Source organism: Diabrotica undecimpunctata, chromosome 2 (genome assembly GCF_040954645.1).
Source record: "Diabrotica undecimpunctata isolate CICGRU chromosome 2, icDiaUnde3, whole genome shotgun sequence".
Taxonomy (NCBI): Eukaryota; Metazoa; Arthropoda; class Insecta; order Coleoptera; family Chrysomelidae; genus Diabrotica; species Diabrotica undecimpunctata.
In genome coordinates, this window is record NC_092804.1 from 23,223,765 (window position 1) to 23,241,071 (window position 17,307).

General features: G+C 33.2%; 1 protein-coding gene across 4 annotated transcripts in view; it reads right to left on the minus strand.

Annotated features, from left to right (window-relative positions):
- Nucleotides 1-17,307, minus strand: part of qvr (glycosylphosphatidylinositol-anchored protein quiver) — an 81,133-nt gene that overhangs the window by 19,381 nt on the left and 44,445 nt on the right. For all 4 annotated transcript variants that reach the window (XM_072522513.1, XM_072522516.1, XM_072522515.1 and 1 more), the window contains one exon: nt 7,574-7,720. In XM_072522513.1, coding sequence (XP_072378614.1) covers nt 7,574-7,720 — 147 coding nt within the window. The remainder of the gene's footprint in view (nt 1-7,573; nt 7,721-17,307) is intronic.

The following is a 17,307-nucleotide window of genomic DNA, read 5'->3' on the forward strand; positions in this document are numbered from 1 at the left end:
GAAATCTCCCATGATTATAAGGAGTTCGTGTCTCGGTATATCTCTTATAAGGTTGCTTATTTGTTTGTAGAATTCTGATATTTCTTCATCACTATGGTCTGCTGTGGGTGCATAGACTTGTATGATGTTTGTGTTCACCGGTGACGTATTTATTTGTAACAGGAGGATTCTATCGTTCACTGGTATGAAGTTGTTGACTTGTTTGGCTATACTTTTATGCGTGATAATTCCAACCCCATTCTCATATTTACCATTTTCTGATCCTGAATAGTATACTCTGTAGTCTTCTATTTCACAATAACTTGAGTCAGGCTACCTCATTTCACTTATGCCCATTATTTCTATTTTCATGCGTTCCATTTCTTTAATTGCGCATATTTGCGCAATTTCAAGAACATAAAAATCAGAAAGGTTTTGATTTTCCTCAGATTCTGTTTACTATTGAAAGTAGTTTACGCATAAACTATATTAACGAAAGAGAAAAAGTATGTGGTGGTTTAATAAGTCACCTCTTTTACCGACTAGATAACTGCTAGTCTCAAAAAAATATTAGTTCTAGAAAGTCTAACCGTTTTTTGCTATACATGTCAAATTAGAGCACGATACAGCCATTCGTATATTTTTGACAGCTGTATAAATTCGACTTGTTTGGAAAAATGATGCATATAGAAACGATTTTCTATCTCTCATTATTATTTGAGAATTAAAACGGCGGAGAAGTCAAAAGTAAAGCTGGATTATTATTATGGAACTAATGCTCCCTCAGACTAACCTGTCAAATTTTGGTTCCGTGAAACAGTTTTAGCTAATCGGAAAGTGAGGGTGCATGAATTGGTAGAAGCCACACGAATTAGTAAAGAATATGAAAAAATTATTCTGCCGATGGGTACCGCGTCTGATTATTGAAGAAAAACCGCCGAAGCAAAATTTTTGGCATTGGTTGGTAACCGTTGATTAAATGTGGATCTACTACTATACACCAGAGAATATAATGAACGCGCGACAGTGGACTGAAGGCGGCAAAAGGGCTCCGAACCGACCGAGAGTGGCTCAATGTGTCGGAAAGTTCATAGCCATAGTATTTTGGGACTAAAAAGGCATTGTTTTAATTAAGTGTCTTGAAAAAGGTAAGTCTATCAATAGTCCATGTTACTGTGCACTATTAGATAAATTAAAGTAAATTCTAAACTTATGTCTTTAAATCAATAAAAATTTGTTCCTTGCTAATGAAACATTATTTCTTTGGTTGAAACTTGTTTAACTCTTAGAAACTACCCCTCTGCTAATAACAGTACGAATGACTTAATATTATTTGCTGTTGCCCAGATATTTATCTATAAAACTATTTTATACGTACTTTTGATATGTGAAAGCTCCAAAATACGTATATTTCGCACGCTTCAAAATTATCTCCCAAAAATATCACTGGGGTTTCTTCAATAAGTCAGTTAATTTTTAAGCTTTGATATATGTGTGCATAGATATTTGAAAAATAATTTTAACTACAAGGCTTTATTAGAAAGCTAAACTACCCTTCAATTTTGAAAAATTAAGGTTTGAAGCATTCGGAACAGAGGGTGTTCACACCAAGTCATACAATTTTAATCAGTGATAACTCCATTGATTTTTACCGATCAGAAGTTTATAAAAAACAAGAATATATATTGAACGAATAATGTCATTTTTGTACTATATTATTGTTTGTGTATATATTATAGTTTTTAAGTTATTTTGAAAAAAAGAAATTTTTTTTACAAATTTTCAAAATAGATATAAATAGATTTTTGTTTTAAAAAATAATGAAATTTAAATCAAAACCAATCCCAGCCTAGATATAATGAAGAACACTAAAATAAAATGTAGTATAGAAGAAAAACCATTCATTTTTATTCTGGTGGATATTAGTTAAATTATACTGTTTTTTTTCCATAAAATATTCAATGAATCCATTTTTAACGAGCTTTAACTTAAAGGTCCTTTTATATATATATATATATATATATATATATATATATATATATATATATATATATATATATATATATATATATATATATATATATATATATTCAGGGATTCTACAGTATTCACTGCCTTCCCTCGCTCAACCGTTTCCATCTCTCTCTGTTGTCCCATTCTCCATCGTTTAGGCCTCTCTTACTCATGGCGTCGTCTACTTCGTTCCTCCAGGATATTTTCGGGGTCGTCCTCTTTTCCTCCTTCCTATGGGGCTCCATTTGGTTATTCTCTTTATCCATCTGCTGTCGCTAGTTCTTCTTATATGACCATACCACTTTAGTCTTTTTTTGTTCTGTATATGTTAGTATGTCTGTTTCTATTGATGTTTTTTGCTTTATTTCATCATTACTTCTTCTTTTGAGGACCTTTAAGGTCCTTTTATTGACTATAAAGAACTTTAATATTATTACCCCGACAAATCAACCCTTTTCTTACAATTTTAACGTTGAATACATTGATCTAAATATCCCCAAAAAAAATGTCTCATTTCAACGACCATATCAAACTTTGTAATGTATCTAGAATAACTTGTAAACAATGAATCTCATTCTTGTTTTATAAGCTTCATTTTTGTTTTACATACTTTTTCGATCAAAGGCATATTTTTTGAGTTATTCATAAAAAACCGTTAAAAAACGTTACTTTTTTCAATGAAAATTTGCTGTTTTCAACTATAAAAAGCTCAAACAGTATTTTTAAAAAAAAAACTCTATAATACAAAAGTTGCTTAAATTTTAATCCTCTATCAATACCGTTGATTATTTCGAGCAAAAGAATTTCCACCTACGAAAAGGGGGGGGGCAACCACCGCTGGGGAGGAAGCACACATCGGCGTTAAATAACTTTTGTTATTTAAGCACTTTATCATCAACTCGCCAAAGTTTAAGTGAATCGGAAAATTGGGAGGTGACTAACCCGAGTGACTAGAGTAATGGGGCTTCTAATCAATGAAAACAAAACTAAATGTATGTATATGAGTATATATAGTGTATATGAGTATATAATGTATGTATATGAGTAAATGAGTATGTATGTATATGAGTGAATTTAAGTAATTTGGAACAACAGTAGCTGAAGACAATAACGGAACACAAGAAATAAACAAGAGCATACAAGTCGGCAAGAGATGTTTTTATGCCCTTCAAAACCTAAAAAATTGAAACAACTAACGAGACATACAAATATACAACTATATACAACAGTCATACGACCCGTAGTGATGTATGGTAGCGAAACGTGGACTAAAACAAAGGCAAACGAAGAGCGATTACGTGCTTGGGAAAGAAAAATCCTAAGAAAGATGAGTCGTGGTAAGAATCAATATGTATAAGACATACGTAGTATAACAAGACTTGTTAGGTTCTTTTAGCTTTTTTAGTAATTTATTTTTGTATATATCCCCATGTCGTAAATGTATTTCAATTAATTTTAAGATGCCGGTATTAGGAAGAAATTCATGAACAGCAAATAGCGTGTCTTTGTAATAAAGTAAACTTTTGCCCTATATTTTAAACTTTCGATTAACCTTAATCTTTGACATTAATTCTTATAAATGTCTGCTAAATTTGAAATCGTGACTGGGAATAAAGTTGGCATCAAGTTGGCCTTTGCCAAATCAATAGGATGTCAGATATAAATAGAATAAGGATTTCGTATTTTACAATTTCTTATATTTGATAATCCTTATGATCCATTAATATTAAAATGTTGAGGAATGATAAATGCAAAATTTTGTGTTATGTAACCGTTTAACGACTGATAAATATACTAAGAATATCTAGGAAGAAATAAATTATGAAAATATCAACGGAAAAACAAAAAGTTTGTCACAATTAAGTAATTGGATTCAAGTGACTAAAAACGACCACGCTATCGAATATTAAGAGCTACATAAATACAATAAAAGTAAACCTCTGAAAAGTACGTGAACTGATTCTTACGGCTAACATTTCTTCTTCTTCTTCTTCTTCTTCCTCTTTATAAGCAATTCTGCTTGTTCATTGGCGGATTAATACCTCTATGGAAGGTTGTCACTCCATCTGTTGCGCGGTCGTACGATACTTCTTCTGCCGATTGGTGACTTCTTGCTATTTTGACGACACAGGTCTCCTCCATTCTGCTTATGTAGTTATTCCATTCTTTTTTTTTCTATTTTGTGTCCATTCATTTATACACTGTGCGTTACATTTTCCTCTAATGTCTTCACTTCTCTTTCGATCTCTCAGCGTATTTCCTGTAGTTCTTCTCAGTACTCTCATCTCTGCCGTTTCTAGTAGCCTTTGCGTTGTGGCTGTGTCGGGTGTTGTTTCTGAGGCGTATGTCATTGGTCTTACACTGGCTTTATAAATTCTTGACTTCATCTCAGTGTTAATGTGTCTGTTTCGCCATATAGTGTTATTATTGCATCCTGCCAGTCTATTTGCTTTTTGTACTTGATCTCTCACTTCTTTGTCTCCATAGCTAGACAGTGTAATTCCCAGGTATTTTATTTCCATTACTTATTCAATACTGATGACATCAATTTCTATTTGACATCTGGTTGGTTCTTTACTGACTACTATTGTTTTAGTGTTCTGAGATAAGATTTTCATATTAAATTCTTTTGCTCTTATGTTAAATCTGTGGACCAGTCTTTGCAGACTATCTTCATCTTGGGCTATCAATATTGCGTCGTCTGCGTAACAGAGTATTTTGATTTCTTTGTTTCCCATTCTGTATCCTCTTCCTTTGTTAACGGTTTTGATGATTTCATCCATGATCAAATTGAAGAGCATGGGGCTCAATGAATCCCCTTGTCTTATTCCGCTGCCTATTTCTATAGGTTCTGTAAGTTGTCTATCTATTCAGACTTCCATTTTGTTATTTTGGTAGATGTTATCGATAGTTTTTATATTATTTAGAGGAACTTCTCTATTATACAAAAGATGGATTACATCTTTGAGTCTTACCCTGTCTAATGCTTTCTTTAGGTCAGTTAGACACAGAAATGCTGGTCTATTATACTCTAGTGATTTCTCAGTAATTTGCTTTGTAACGAATATTGCATTTGTACACTATCTTCCATTACGAAAACCCTGTTGTTCATCATCTGCTAAACTTATCCTCTGATTTATTAGCACTTGTAAAATTTTAGTTGTAAGTTTTAGCGTAGTATTTAACAAGTTTATACCTCTGTAGTTTTCTGGCTGTTTTTTATCTCCTTTTTTGAATAGTAGAATTATTTCGCTCGTTATCCATTCTTCCGGTATTTTAATGTGTTTTATAATTTTATTAATTAATGTTGTTAATTGTTCTGTCATTGCTGCTCCACAATATTTCAGTAACTCGTTTGGTATCCCGTCTTGACCTGCTGCTTTTCTGTTCTTCAGGTTTTTAAATGTTTTCCGAACTTCCTGTACATTTATATTAAGTTCTTCATTTGTGGTAATTTCTGGTGTTTCCGGTTCTAGCGTCGTTTTTCTTCTTCTGCATATAGCTTTTTTAGGTAGTCAATCCACGTATCTTTTTGTATGTGTTTTGGTTCTATTAGTTGCTTTACCTCCGTTCTTTGACCTCTTATGAAGCGCCATATTTCCTTTTGCAGACCGTAAAAATCATATTCCATTTCTTTCGAAAAGCGTTCCCAGTGATCATTTTTTATTTTATTGTCTTGTAATTATGGTATGCCTCTTGTATTTTGGTTGACATGTATTTCAGGTAAGCTTTTTTCTTTTCTTTACATTTTTCCTTCACTTCTGTACAAAACCATGGGGTTCTTCGCCTTGGGAACGATTTATTTTTATTTATATTTGTTTCTCCAAGAACTTCCTTGACCAAGGCTAAGATATTAGACTTAATTTTTGCCCAGCTTTCTTCGCCTCCATCACTTTCTGTGATATATGTATTTCTGCTTTTTTCGGTTGCAACACGAGCAGTGCAAGTACAAGGAGAAAGATGTCGGCAGAAATGATCTAGTGAGGTGGGCCGAAGATATACATACTTCTCTAACCATTGACCATAAATGAGAAAAAATTTAACAAGTCATCCTATCAGTAGAAAAAGAAACCCTCAAACTACTTGGAGAAAAAGAAAACAGAAAACGTAAAGCAAAAGACCTAAATAAATACAACTAAATTTAAGGAAACATCAGAAAAAAAATTTGGGATGCAAAAGAGAGGTGACTCTCCGACAGATACAAGAAAATAGAAGATTTGGATAGAAAGGATGAGAGCTTTAATTTACACAAAAAAAAAAATAAAAGGAATTACAGGTTGTAGAAATACTTGGAGATGCCAGTATGTTTTTTAGACTTAAAAGAAGGATAATAACAAGCAAAAATATTAACATTAGTAAAACTGATTATCAAGAACGCTATGACCACTATGATCCACTAAGGACTAGCTGACAAACTGGGACTTCTCCAAACCGACCATCTTCCTTATTATTAATACATCCCTGACAAAATGCTTGAAAATAATAACTACAAGCTATACTGGGACCGTACTGTGCTCACAGATCAACCAGTGGCACATAATAGACCGGATCTCATACTAAACTTAGGTAAACAACATTGATGTGGCGATACCTAACACCGATAATTTTGCGTGTTGAATACAATGAAAATTACAGAGATCTAGAAATACAAATTAAGAGACAATGGAGAATGGAATACAGTACCCATGATTATTCTATCTACTACTGGTGTTATTCCCAAAAACCTCCTAGAGAACATAAAACAACTGGATCTAAATGAACATCTCTATAAGGCCATGCAGAAAGCTGTACTCCTCGCGACGTCCAGATGTGACTGAAAATTTTTGGTAGATACTCCAACACCAAGTCACCTAGGACCCGATAACATGGAAAGAGTCCCACCAGAGCTCAATCCTTTTGATACCGTAGGTATCTGGGATGAGTGAATTTGCCCCTTAAAGGAAGTGTGAGCCATATGGCTAAATTATGGGAGCCGTATGGATAACATTACAATTACAATGGATAACATTACAACTTATTATGCAAGACAAAATTCGAGGAAAGCAGCGAATATCCTGGCTTAAGAAAACGAAGGAATTGTTTGATGCAGTAGTGCAGAACTATTTATAGGGGTAGTCAATAAGGTCCGCATAGTCATAATGATTTTTAGAAGATGAAACTTGAAGGAGAAATATTCAGAGATCTAAATAATCAAGTCTAATGTGAAACACTCTGTATAGAGTATGTGTTGACATGAAATAATAATCCGTTAACTAAATAAATGAGACATGAAAGGAAATGTTACGAGTATAATTCAAATCTAAAATTTAGCTTTCAACAATATATAAATTAGTGTTATTACTGTTAAATTCAAAAGATTTGTTAAGAGAGTAACTACTCTTTATTATCTACATTGTCCTATAGTAACATCTCTTTAGACTATTACAATCAATATGTAATTTCACATTATGACGATTGTAGTAGATATGCCTGTGCAAATAAGATCACATTTCCACGAATCACTTTATAATCCATCTTTTCCTTCTCAACGCTGGTTTTAAAAATTACACATGAAATAAAATATACAAAATATAGAACTTACGTGATTTAGCGTTTCTGACCATTTTGACACAACATCCATTACACGTCATGAGTGGCGGTTGGTCCTTTGGCAGGGCTGTGTAATTAAAAGGGTCCTTACATCTCATATCTGACCAAGAGTCGCATTCGTAACAGTAAATTTGCCTCGCTGAAATTACATTACACTTTACTCATCACCTAGAATTGATTTTTTGTGATATTGTTTAACGACAAAAAGTCTTTTAACAAAAAATATTTTTACCGCTTTTCAAATATTTAACTGATATTAACTGGTTGAATTGTAAACAAAATTATGTTTACTGTTTCAAAATTTTTTAAATACAAAAAATATAGAATGACATGTGTGACGAAATGTGTGATAAAATCAGAAAAGGAATCATTTGAGAAAGCATGTAACTGATCATGATATGAATGTGAGTTATACACTCAGGTGCAAAAAATCGATCCATGGGTATTATTTGCTGAAAAAAGAAAACGTTTGAAGATATTAGTTTTAAATCAGGTATATATGTAAAAGTATATGTTAGATTAAAATAATTTTTACAGATTATCCAAAAAAATCATTTATTTATAGAGACATACGCCAAAACTCAAAAATACAAGAATATTTAAAACTTTCTGAAACTTAAGAAAAACATTGATAATAAATCAATATCTAGTGTTTCCCCCTCGGGCCCTTATAACAGCCTGTACACGTCTGGGCATTGAGGTAATTAACCTCTGGATATCAAATTGATCCAATTGGTCCCATATTTCTTGAAGAGCCGCTGTAAGTTCAGCCAAGTTATTTGGACGGGGTACTCGTGCTCGAAGACGTCTTCCCATCATATCCTATAGATGTTTTATGAGATTGAGATCAGGACTGTGAGCTGATCAGTTCATACGGACAAGTCCTACCTCCTCTATATATTGGTTGACGATTCTAGCACGGTGAGGACGCGCGTTGTCGTCCATAAAAATATAATTAGGTCCAATGAAAGGAGCAAAAGGTACCACATGCTGATCTAAAATACTTGTTATGTATCTTGCAGCAGTCATATAACCTCTATCTACAATAACTAAATCAGTATGGGCTTCTCTTCTCGGCCGTCTGGTGACCTTAGACAAAATCTGGACTCATCTGAGAACAATACATTGCTCCAATCTGCATCACTCCAGTTTTCATGTTCTCTTGCAAAAGCAAGGCGAGCTCTGCGATGTTCTATGGATAGTATTGGAGATAGGGCTGGCCTTCTGGATAACAAATCACCTTCTACAAGTCGTCGACGAACTGTCCATCTGCTTACATCCACATATCTCACTTCGCTCAGACGATTTGCCAGTTCAACTGAAGTTAGATGCCGATTTCTCAAACATGATGAGACCAGAAATCGATCGTCTCTTTCGGATGTTACCCTTCTACGGCCTGATCCTGGTATTCTTGTGAAGTTACAGATGTCGCTAAAACTCCGAACTGCTCTTTGTACCGAAGATCGACTAACACTCAACATTTCAGCTGCATAATATTGGTTACGACCATCTTGAACTAAAGTCACCGCCCTTGCAGCATCTGTTGGAGTTAGAGACTTTTAGGAAGAATAATTAAATAAAAATATAACACGTTTTGAAAATAAAATCACTACACTGGTATGGTTGGTGAATTAAAAACAACATTCAATAAATATCTACTTGCTTCAGACCCTTTTTGACAAAAACCTGAAATACCAATTTGTTTTAAGAAATATAAAAAGCAATATTAAAAATATTATTTTATTTCTCGTATACGAGGGTACACCTAAATTTAAATACGTAATTTAATGTCTCTAAAATTATACAACCTCAAATAAATAAGAAATAATGAATGGATCGGTTTTTTTGCACCTGAGTGTATATAGATGAAATAAGTAGGGGTGTTTCAAAACTTCATGAACCTTCGAAATACGTATGCTCGAAATAAAAAAATGGATCCTAAAACTATTAACTATTTTAATTTTATAATGAATTAAATTAAACACCGTTAAAAGAAAAAAAAAAAATACATACTCCAACTATTATACTAATGAGAAAATTAATTTGATTCTGTCTTGCTACGAGAACGCACTGCCGACAATTAAATGTTTTCAGTAATGTCGGATTTTATAGTTTCGTTCGTAGATTGACGTTACCAAACAGTAAGTTAGGTTCATGAAATTTTGTAGAGCAATACAGTAAGATCTCATTTTATGCAGTGGATACGCTCCACAGAACAGCGCATATAAAAAAATCGCATGAAAAAGACATTACTTGCATTGAAAAGTAGGGATACGTCTGAAGCCTTCTAAAATTACATAAGACCAAGACAAAAACAAAAAAGTTTGCAGAAATTAAAAAAAAAGGCTGCATGATCAATGTTGCATGAATATCTGAAAAAAATTCATACAAAACCATAAAAAAACTTGTATTATAAACTTTAATAATTTCATTTTATGGGAAAGTAATAGGAACATATAGTTTTACATTTACATTTTTAATCATATCGCTATCTGATAATGGCTTGCACTCTGCGAAGTGGCTCAAAATCATCTTCATCGTCAGAAGAAACTGTCTCTGCAATAGATATTTGCGGTAAACACGATGGATTTTTAAAACTTTATTCTCGTTCCGTGTAGCTCTTCCTTTTCTGACAATTTAATCAGTAATTAAACTTTACGATGATAATGCGAGTAACTTTTTACGTAGCTCACAATATCCTGTCATGCAGTTTTGCAGCTCACGTTGTAATTTAAAGGCTCGTTTGGAATTGGTGTCATTAATAAGAAAATTATTTTCTAATTTACTGCAAAGTTGAAGACGTTCTCGAATTAATTTGGCAGTGACGGGGGTTGGTTTTTCTTCCTCATCATTATTATCTTCTAGACCCACGATGCCATCTAAAGTTAGATCCAAAGTTTGATCAATTATATCATGGTCACTTAATGCATCATCCAATTCATCTATATCCTCGTGACTGAAGGTATTAAAACCATCTCCACCAATTTCATGTGCCAAATTAATTATTTCATCTGATAGTGTCGATGTTTAAATGGTTGCATTGCTTGTTACACATGCTGGCCAAACCTTTTTTCAACAGACATTTAAAGTTCTTGGTCTTATTTGAGTCGAAGCAGATGCAACATGAATCAAACACTCTGTTTGGGAAAGTATGTAGTATTTATTTTCATATTTTACCATTTAATATTTTTCTCTTACTGTACTATAATGTGATCTAATTCAATGGCATATTCTAACGACTTTTTCGTAAATTCGCATTGTTAAACTGGCTAGCTCATTTATTCTGTTTTAAGTTCAGAGAATTTTACTTTCTCTTTTGTATTTTGTGTCGCCAATATACACAAAACGCGTAAAGTATCATATTACTGTTACCATTGAACTAGATTGTCGGTATTCAGAAGCGCCCTACGATAGGGTTGATTTATGGGATGCATTTGTCCATGAACCAACTAACGGCCAGAGGGTCTCTGACCATCTCAAGTCTCAAGACGACAGTTGATCACGAGGCAGCGTACAGTAAGTATATCGAGTGTATCGGTTAGGTCCTCTTTAAAGCCTCGGCGCCGGGCGTCCTTTAACGCCGTGACGCTAAGCTTCTGCCTGCTAAGCTCTTTAACTAGCGACCTCTAAGTTTTACACCAAACACACTCAAAAATAGAAAATTGCTTCCACACGTCTTTTACTGTTAAGGGCTCATTTTTTAGTTTACTCACAATGGATTTGTAAGTTTTTGTAACTTACGTATAAAATACTTGTAAATATTATGTAATATTTTTTAAAAGTTGCAATTATGCCTTTATCTACTGGCTGGATAAGGCTTGCTGTATTGGGCGGAAGAAATACTATTTGAACGTTTGGATGTTCTAAGTGTGGATGACTTACTGCATTGTCAATAATTAATAAAACTTTAAAATCGAGAATTTTTCCTTTATATAGGCTTCTGTGTTATGTCTTCCCGGTCGTGTTCTATGGAGCAGAGGCATGGACCACAAAGGAAGCCACCCTGAAGAAACTAGAATCCTTTGAGCTGTGGATATATCGCCGTATTCTTCGGATATCCTGGACAGACCACATCACTAACGTGGAAGTAATGCAGAGAATAGGCAAAAGCAAAGAAATAATCTTCACCGTAAAGAAACGGAAGCTTGAGTACTTCGAACATGTCATGAGGCATACTAAGTACCGGCTGCTACAGTTATTAGTCCAAGGAAGAATCGACAGTAGGAGGAGACCGGGAAGAAGACGACACTCATGGATGCATAACCTGCGACAATGGTTCGGACTAACATCGACCGAACTGTTCAGAGGTGCCGTAAACAAAGTCAAAATAGCCTTGTTAATAGCCAACGTCCGAAACGGATAGGGCAAAGGAAGAAGAAGAAGGCTTCTACTTCTGACACGAAGCAATTATTAAACCATTCTGTAAAAACAGCTGCTGTCACCCATGCTTTCTTGTTAGCCATCCAATGCACTGGCAGTTGTTTTAAATCAAAGCACGTGGTCTACGAGATTTATTTATTAAAAGCGATTTCAACATCCGATCTCCTGATGGATTGATACAAAGTGATAATGTTACTCGATCTTTACTTGCGTTATGTCTACTTGCAGTTTTTTCATCCTTTACGATGTAAGCACGGTTAGGCATTTTTTCCAATACGGTCCCTTTTTATCAGCGTTAAATACTTGACCGGCACAATAGTCCCCATATTCAACAATTTTCGTTAGCTCCAGTGGAAATATTTTTGCTGCTGCTTCATCTACTGTAGCACTCTCTCCTGTAATCTTGATATTATGAAATGCATTTCTTTTTATAAACCAGCTTGGGAAGTAAAAGTTGGTGGCTCCGACTGTTTCATTAACTCATAACACTTTCTTCTTTCTTTTGTACTAGAAATGATAGATTTTCTTATAGCAACTTTATTCTATTTAATTGCTCTTACAGTTGATTCGCCTAAATTAAAATGTTTCCCAATTGCCGTAGATCCTTTTTCTTTTCCTGAGCGATCTTAGGATGCAATTTTCGTTTACAACGAAATTGATTGTCTTTGATGTTTTTTTCTCCATTGGACCAAATAAAATATTAAAAAAAAGAAATAAAAAAATTTGAATTACGATATTGAGATGACAAAAATCTCTTCTAATGAAAAATAAAACTTTACAACACTCACTTGAATTGTTTCAATTCAAAATTGTGCTGCTTATTATACTGCAACTTGGAATCAGCAAAATTTTAAACAACTTATTATAAAACGAAGCACCGCCAAGGGAAAAATTATTTTAAAACAATAACAGGTTATACCTTTTAATGCGAAACTCGCAATGATGTAATAGGGACTTCATGTATCAAGGGAATCCCCGAATTGCAAAGCTCACTTTACTGACATCTTAAACTGTAATATTTACTGACACAACTTCAAAAACGCAAAAAAATAATCCGCATAAAAAGAGACCTTACTGTAAATAATTTAGTAAATATCTACATGAGGTATTAGTGTTTACTTCAATTGTAACACTACAAAATCAAAAATTGCTTGCTGGATTTCTATTATTTGATATGTTTTTAAAGTTAAAAGAAAAATACAATTAATAACAAAATACTTGAAAAATAGAAGAGTGGATAGTTACTAAAGACGTCAATAAAACAGCAATAAAAAATAAAAATAAAAGACAAACAAAGAAAACCATATTGCTTAACTTTAAAAAAAACCTATAAAATATGTATTATTTAGCCACAAACACTAGAAAATCTTTAGACACTGATGAATAATGTAATTAATCTACCAGAAACATAAAAAATGGTGATTTTTTAAAAAAGAATCCACCATGGAGATAAAATATGCATGTATGCTAAGACGACCGAACAGACTCGACATTAGAAATACCTTAGCACCCTAATGAAAAAATGAGTTGGATTTTGTAAGCATGCAAAGCAAGATCTTTACGCAAAATCCTCCATAAAGTCGATGGACACCCATCCAACTGCTGTGCACGATGGCAGATAGACTGATTCGGGTCTTCCTGTATGCTACGCTCTACAGCAGCCATAACTTCTTCTGTACGCACTGTACGACTTGTCTGTGGATGCATATTATCATTTAGAGTAAACGTGATGCAAAAACGTTCTATGGTCAATCGAATTACTTGCTCTGATGGAATATTATGTTGACGATAAAATGGACGTAGTACGGGATACGTATTTCGAACAGAAGTACAATTTTCAAAATAAATTTGTACTATTTGGGAGCGTTGTTCAGGCGTTAACATAAATCATTTGACAGCTGTCCAAATGGCCTACAGTTAAAAAAGTGTTACCTACTTACATTTCTATACCTCTTAAAAAACACCCTTTCCATTTGTAGCAATTTAATTAAAACAAATTTATATAATTAAGTTTTATATCATTGCACGTATAATATATTATTATCAGCAATGAATTATGGAAAAAATAAAAATATTTAGATGGATCGTATAAGATAAAAATCATAAGAGAGACCATAACTAAATGAACAGACTGGATGATGTCGAATACACAAAGTCTGACAGGCATAAAAGCTGTTATAAAGACGAAATGATAATAAGGCGTTGGATAAGGAACGAAAAGAAAGAGTAATAGAGAGAAAGTGAAGGAGAAAATGGAAAAGAAAAGGAAATAAAATAAAGAAATTCGTATTAAAATATTAATATTACTAAAAGACTTTTTGCAACCATCAATTAAACAATTTAAACTATTGTTGATTTAAAAATCTTAAATGTCAGTTACATATTTTCTTTCTAACTAAAATGTACTTATAATTTGATAATTTGTAGACACCTTCAACCTAACATATAAAAAAATAAAAACTTGGTTATTTCTCTATGTACTTGATACTATAATATAATATACTTAAAAAATGAAAAAAAAATTATATTATACTTCATCGATTAAAGCTTTTTCAATTTTCCCTGTAATAATACTAAATGCAACTGACAGTAGATGAATAAATAAATTAAAGATGTTCCACTTTTATTAAAAGAAGTTTTGACCCGATTGGATCCATATTTTAAAGTAATTTAGGTATGCTAGTGCCAATAAAGATAGTTATGTAAAAAACCATGAACGTGACATTTAAATTCAAGTAGAATATTTGGCCAATTGTTTTACTTATTCCAAATAATTAGATTCGAATCTATATATTATTAGGCAAGTAAAATGTTCGTTAAATACAAATATTTTTAGTACTGAATTAATTATTTTGAATGGCTAAATACATGCATAGCCTAAGGCCACAAAACATTAACTAAACAAACTATTAAAGTTACCTAATGAACGTTTACAATAGGCATATTTTAGAACGGCTGCTATTAGAAAAACTAAAGATGGTAAAGCTGTAGGGCCTGACAAATTTTATACAGATTTCCTGAAACTTATGGACGAACAAGGAATAAAATGGATAACGACTATATTTAACAGAATATATATAACTTGAGATATTCCCCAAAGCTGGTTAAAGTCGACCTTTCGTAACTATACCAAAAAAATTAAATGCAAAAACATGCGAAGACTACAGAATAATTAGCCTAATGAGACACTTACTTAAAACGTTTTTAAAAGTGATACATAACAGAATACATAAAAAATGTGAAGAACGTGAAGAGAAGAATGTGAAAGTGTCATGGACACAATTTGGATTCCGCGATACCTTAGGCAGCCGAGAAGCTCTATTCGCTATACAAGTGATTATTCAGAGGTACAGGGATGTCAACTGTGATGTATATATTTGTTTTATCGACTACAAAAAAGCATATCATAGAGTAAAACATGCCAAGCTCATATGCATCTTGAAAGAAGCGGGCTTGGATGATAGAGACTTGCGAATTATATATAATTTATATTACAACCAAACTGCCAACATTAAAGTGGATGACCAGTTGACAGAGACAATCTCCATAAATAGAGAAGTGATACAAGGATGCATTCTGTCTCCAGTACTATTTAAAATGTACTCGAAGCGTACTGGGACAACTACAGGAAGGCGTCTTAGTTAACAGAGTGCGTCTAAACAACATTAGATATGCTGACGACGCAGTAGTTTTTGCAAATAGCCAATAGGTTTACAAGCAATAATATCGATCATAACAGATATAAGTCGAGAATATGGGCTGGATCTCAATACAATCAAAATAAAGTACATGGTAGTTGGTAAGCGCGAAATATTAAATACACATCTTTTGGTAAACCAACAGCCAATTGACAGGGTAAACAGCTACACACATCTTAATACTAACATAAAAAACAGTCAATGGGATTACTCTACTGAAATAAAATAACGCATAAGGAAAGCAAGATCAGCGTTCGTAAAGATGAAGCCTCTTTTCAGAAGACACGATTTACCACTAAGTACCAAAATCTCTATCATCAGATGCTATGTATTTTCTAAATTACTAAATTCTAAATTATTATTATACGGAGTAGAGGCATGGACGCTCTCTGAAGATTCTTTAGGAAAGCTTGAGGCCTTCGAGATGTGGTGTAACATGCGCATCTTACGAATTTCATGGGTGTATCGTGTGACCAATATTGAGGTCCTACGTAGAATGGGCAAGGAATGTGAGATCACTAACACAATCAAAGAGCGCAAATTAGAATATCTTGGCCATTTTATGAGAAATTAATACAGATATGACTTATTGCAACTCATTCTTCGGGGTAAGGTATTTGGAAAAAGAGGACCAGGGAGAAGAATATTATCTTGCCTTCAAAACCTAAGGAAGTGGTTCAATACGTCTACAACCGAACTATTCCGAATAGCTGTAAGTAAAGTTAGAATAGCTATGCTGCTCGCCAACATCTGGAAAGGATTGGCACCGTACGAACAAGGAGAAGATATCTTAATTGACTAAGACTCAAGATGTAATTACTTCTGTATAGTTTGTATTCTATAAAAAAAGAACTAAAAAGAAAACGTACCACACCACTTTGAGATGTCCGGCCAAAAAGAAGTGTTTTATCTTCGTGAAAAATAAAGATCCTAAGAAAACTGTATGAGAGTACAAGAAATCAAGTTGATATATGCAGAAATGAAGAGCTCGATGTACGGTAAACACAAAAGATATTTTAGATCATAGTGTGGAATTGTCCGCATTGCTAGATGTAAACTATTTAATCTAAAGAGAAAAGAAATGCCTAGAAGTAAACGACCTCCAGCAGCTTGGTGTCAGCATTATATTCAAGGCCATGAGGATGAAAAGAGAAAGGAAAGTAAAGCAATAAAATCAATTAAACATTCTGTAGACGCAGGCTATGGAAATTTTTGTATTTCATTGGTGTGTGTCTAAAGCACCAGGTACATTTAGACACACAGAAAAAAAATCTGTATATCAAAAATTATGTGCAGTCACGTTTATGTTTTTTATTAATTTTATTTATAACTGGATTAAACATTTTTTGAGAAAAAATCTTTTTAGATTTACTGAAACATCATTAATTTAGTGCTTTTTTTGATCATACCACCACAATGGGAAAAAAACAGGGTCACTCATAATGTTCATGCAAACTATTCTAGTCAAATTTTAATAACTATCGTGATTAGGTGCATTGTGTACTTTAGTGAAAAAATGGTCATATTTGTTCGTAAGTTTATCAACAACACCACTTTTATATACAAATTATATCTAGGTATATATCAGTGTATATGTATCTTTCGGTTATTAAAACAACTTTTAGTCATTCGTTTATAAACTTGTGTA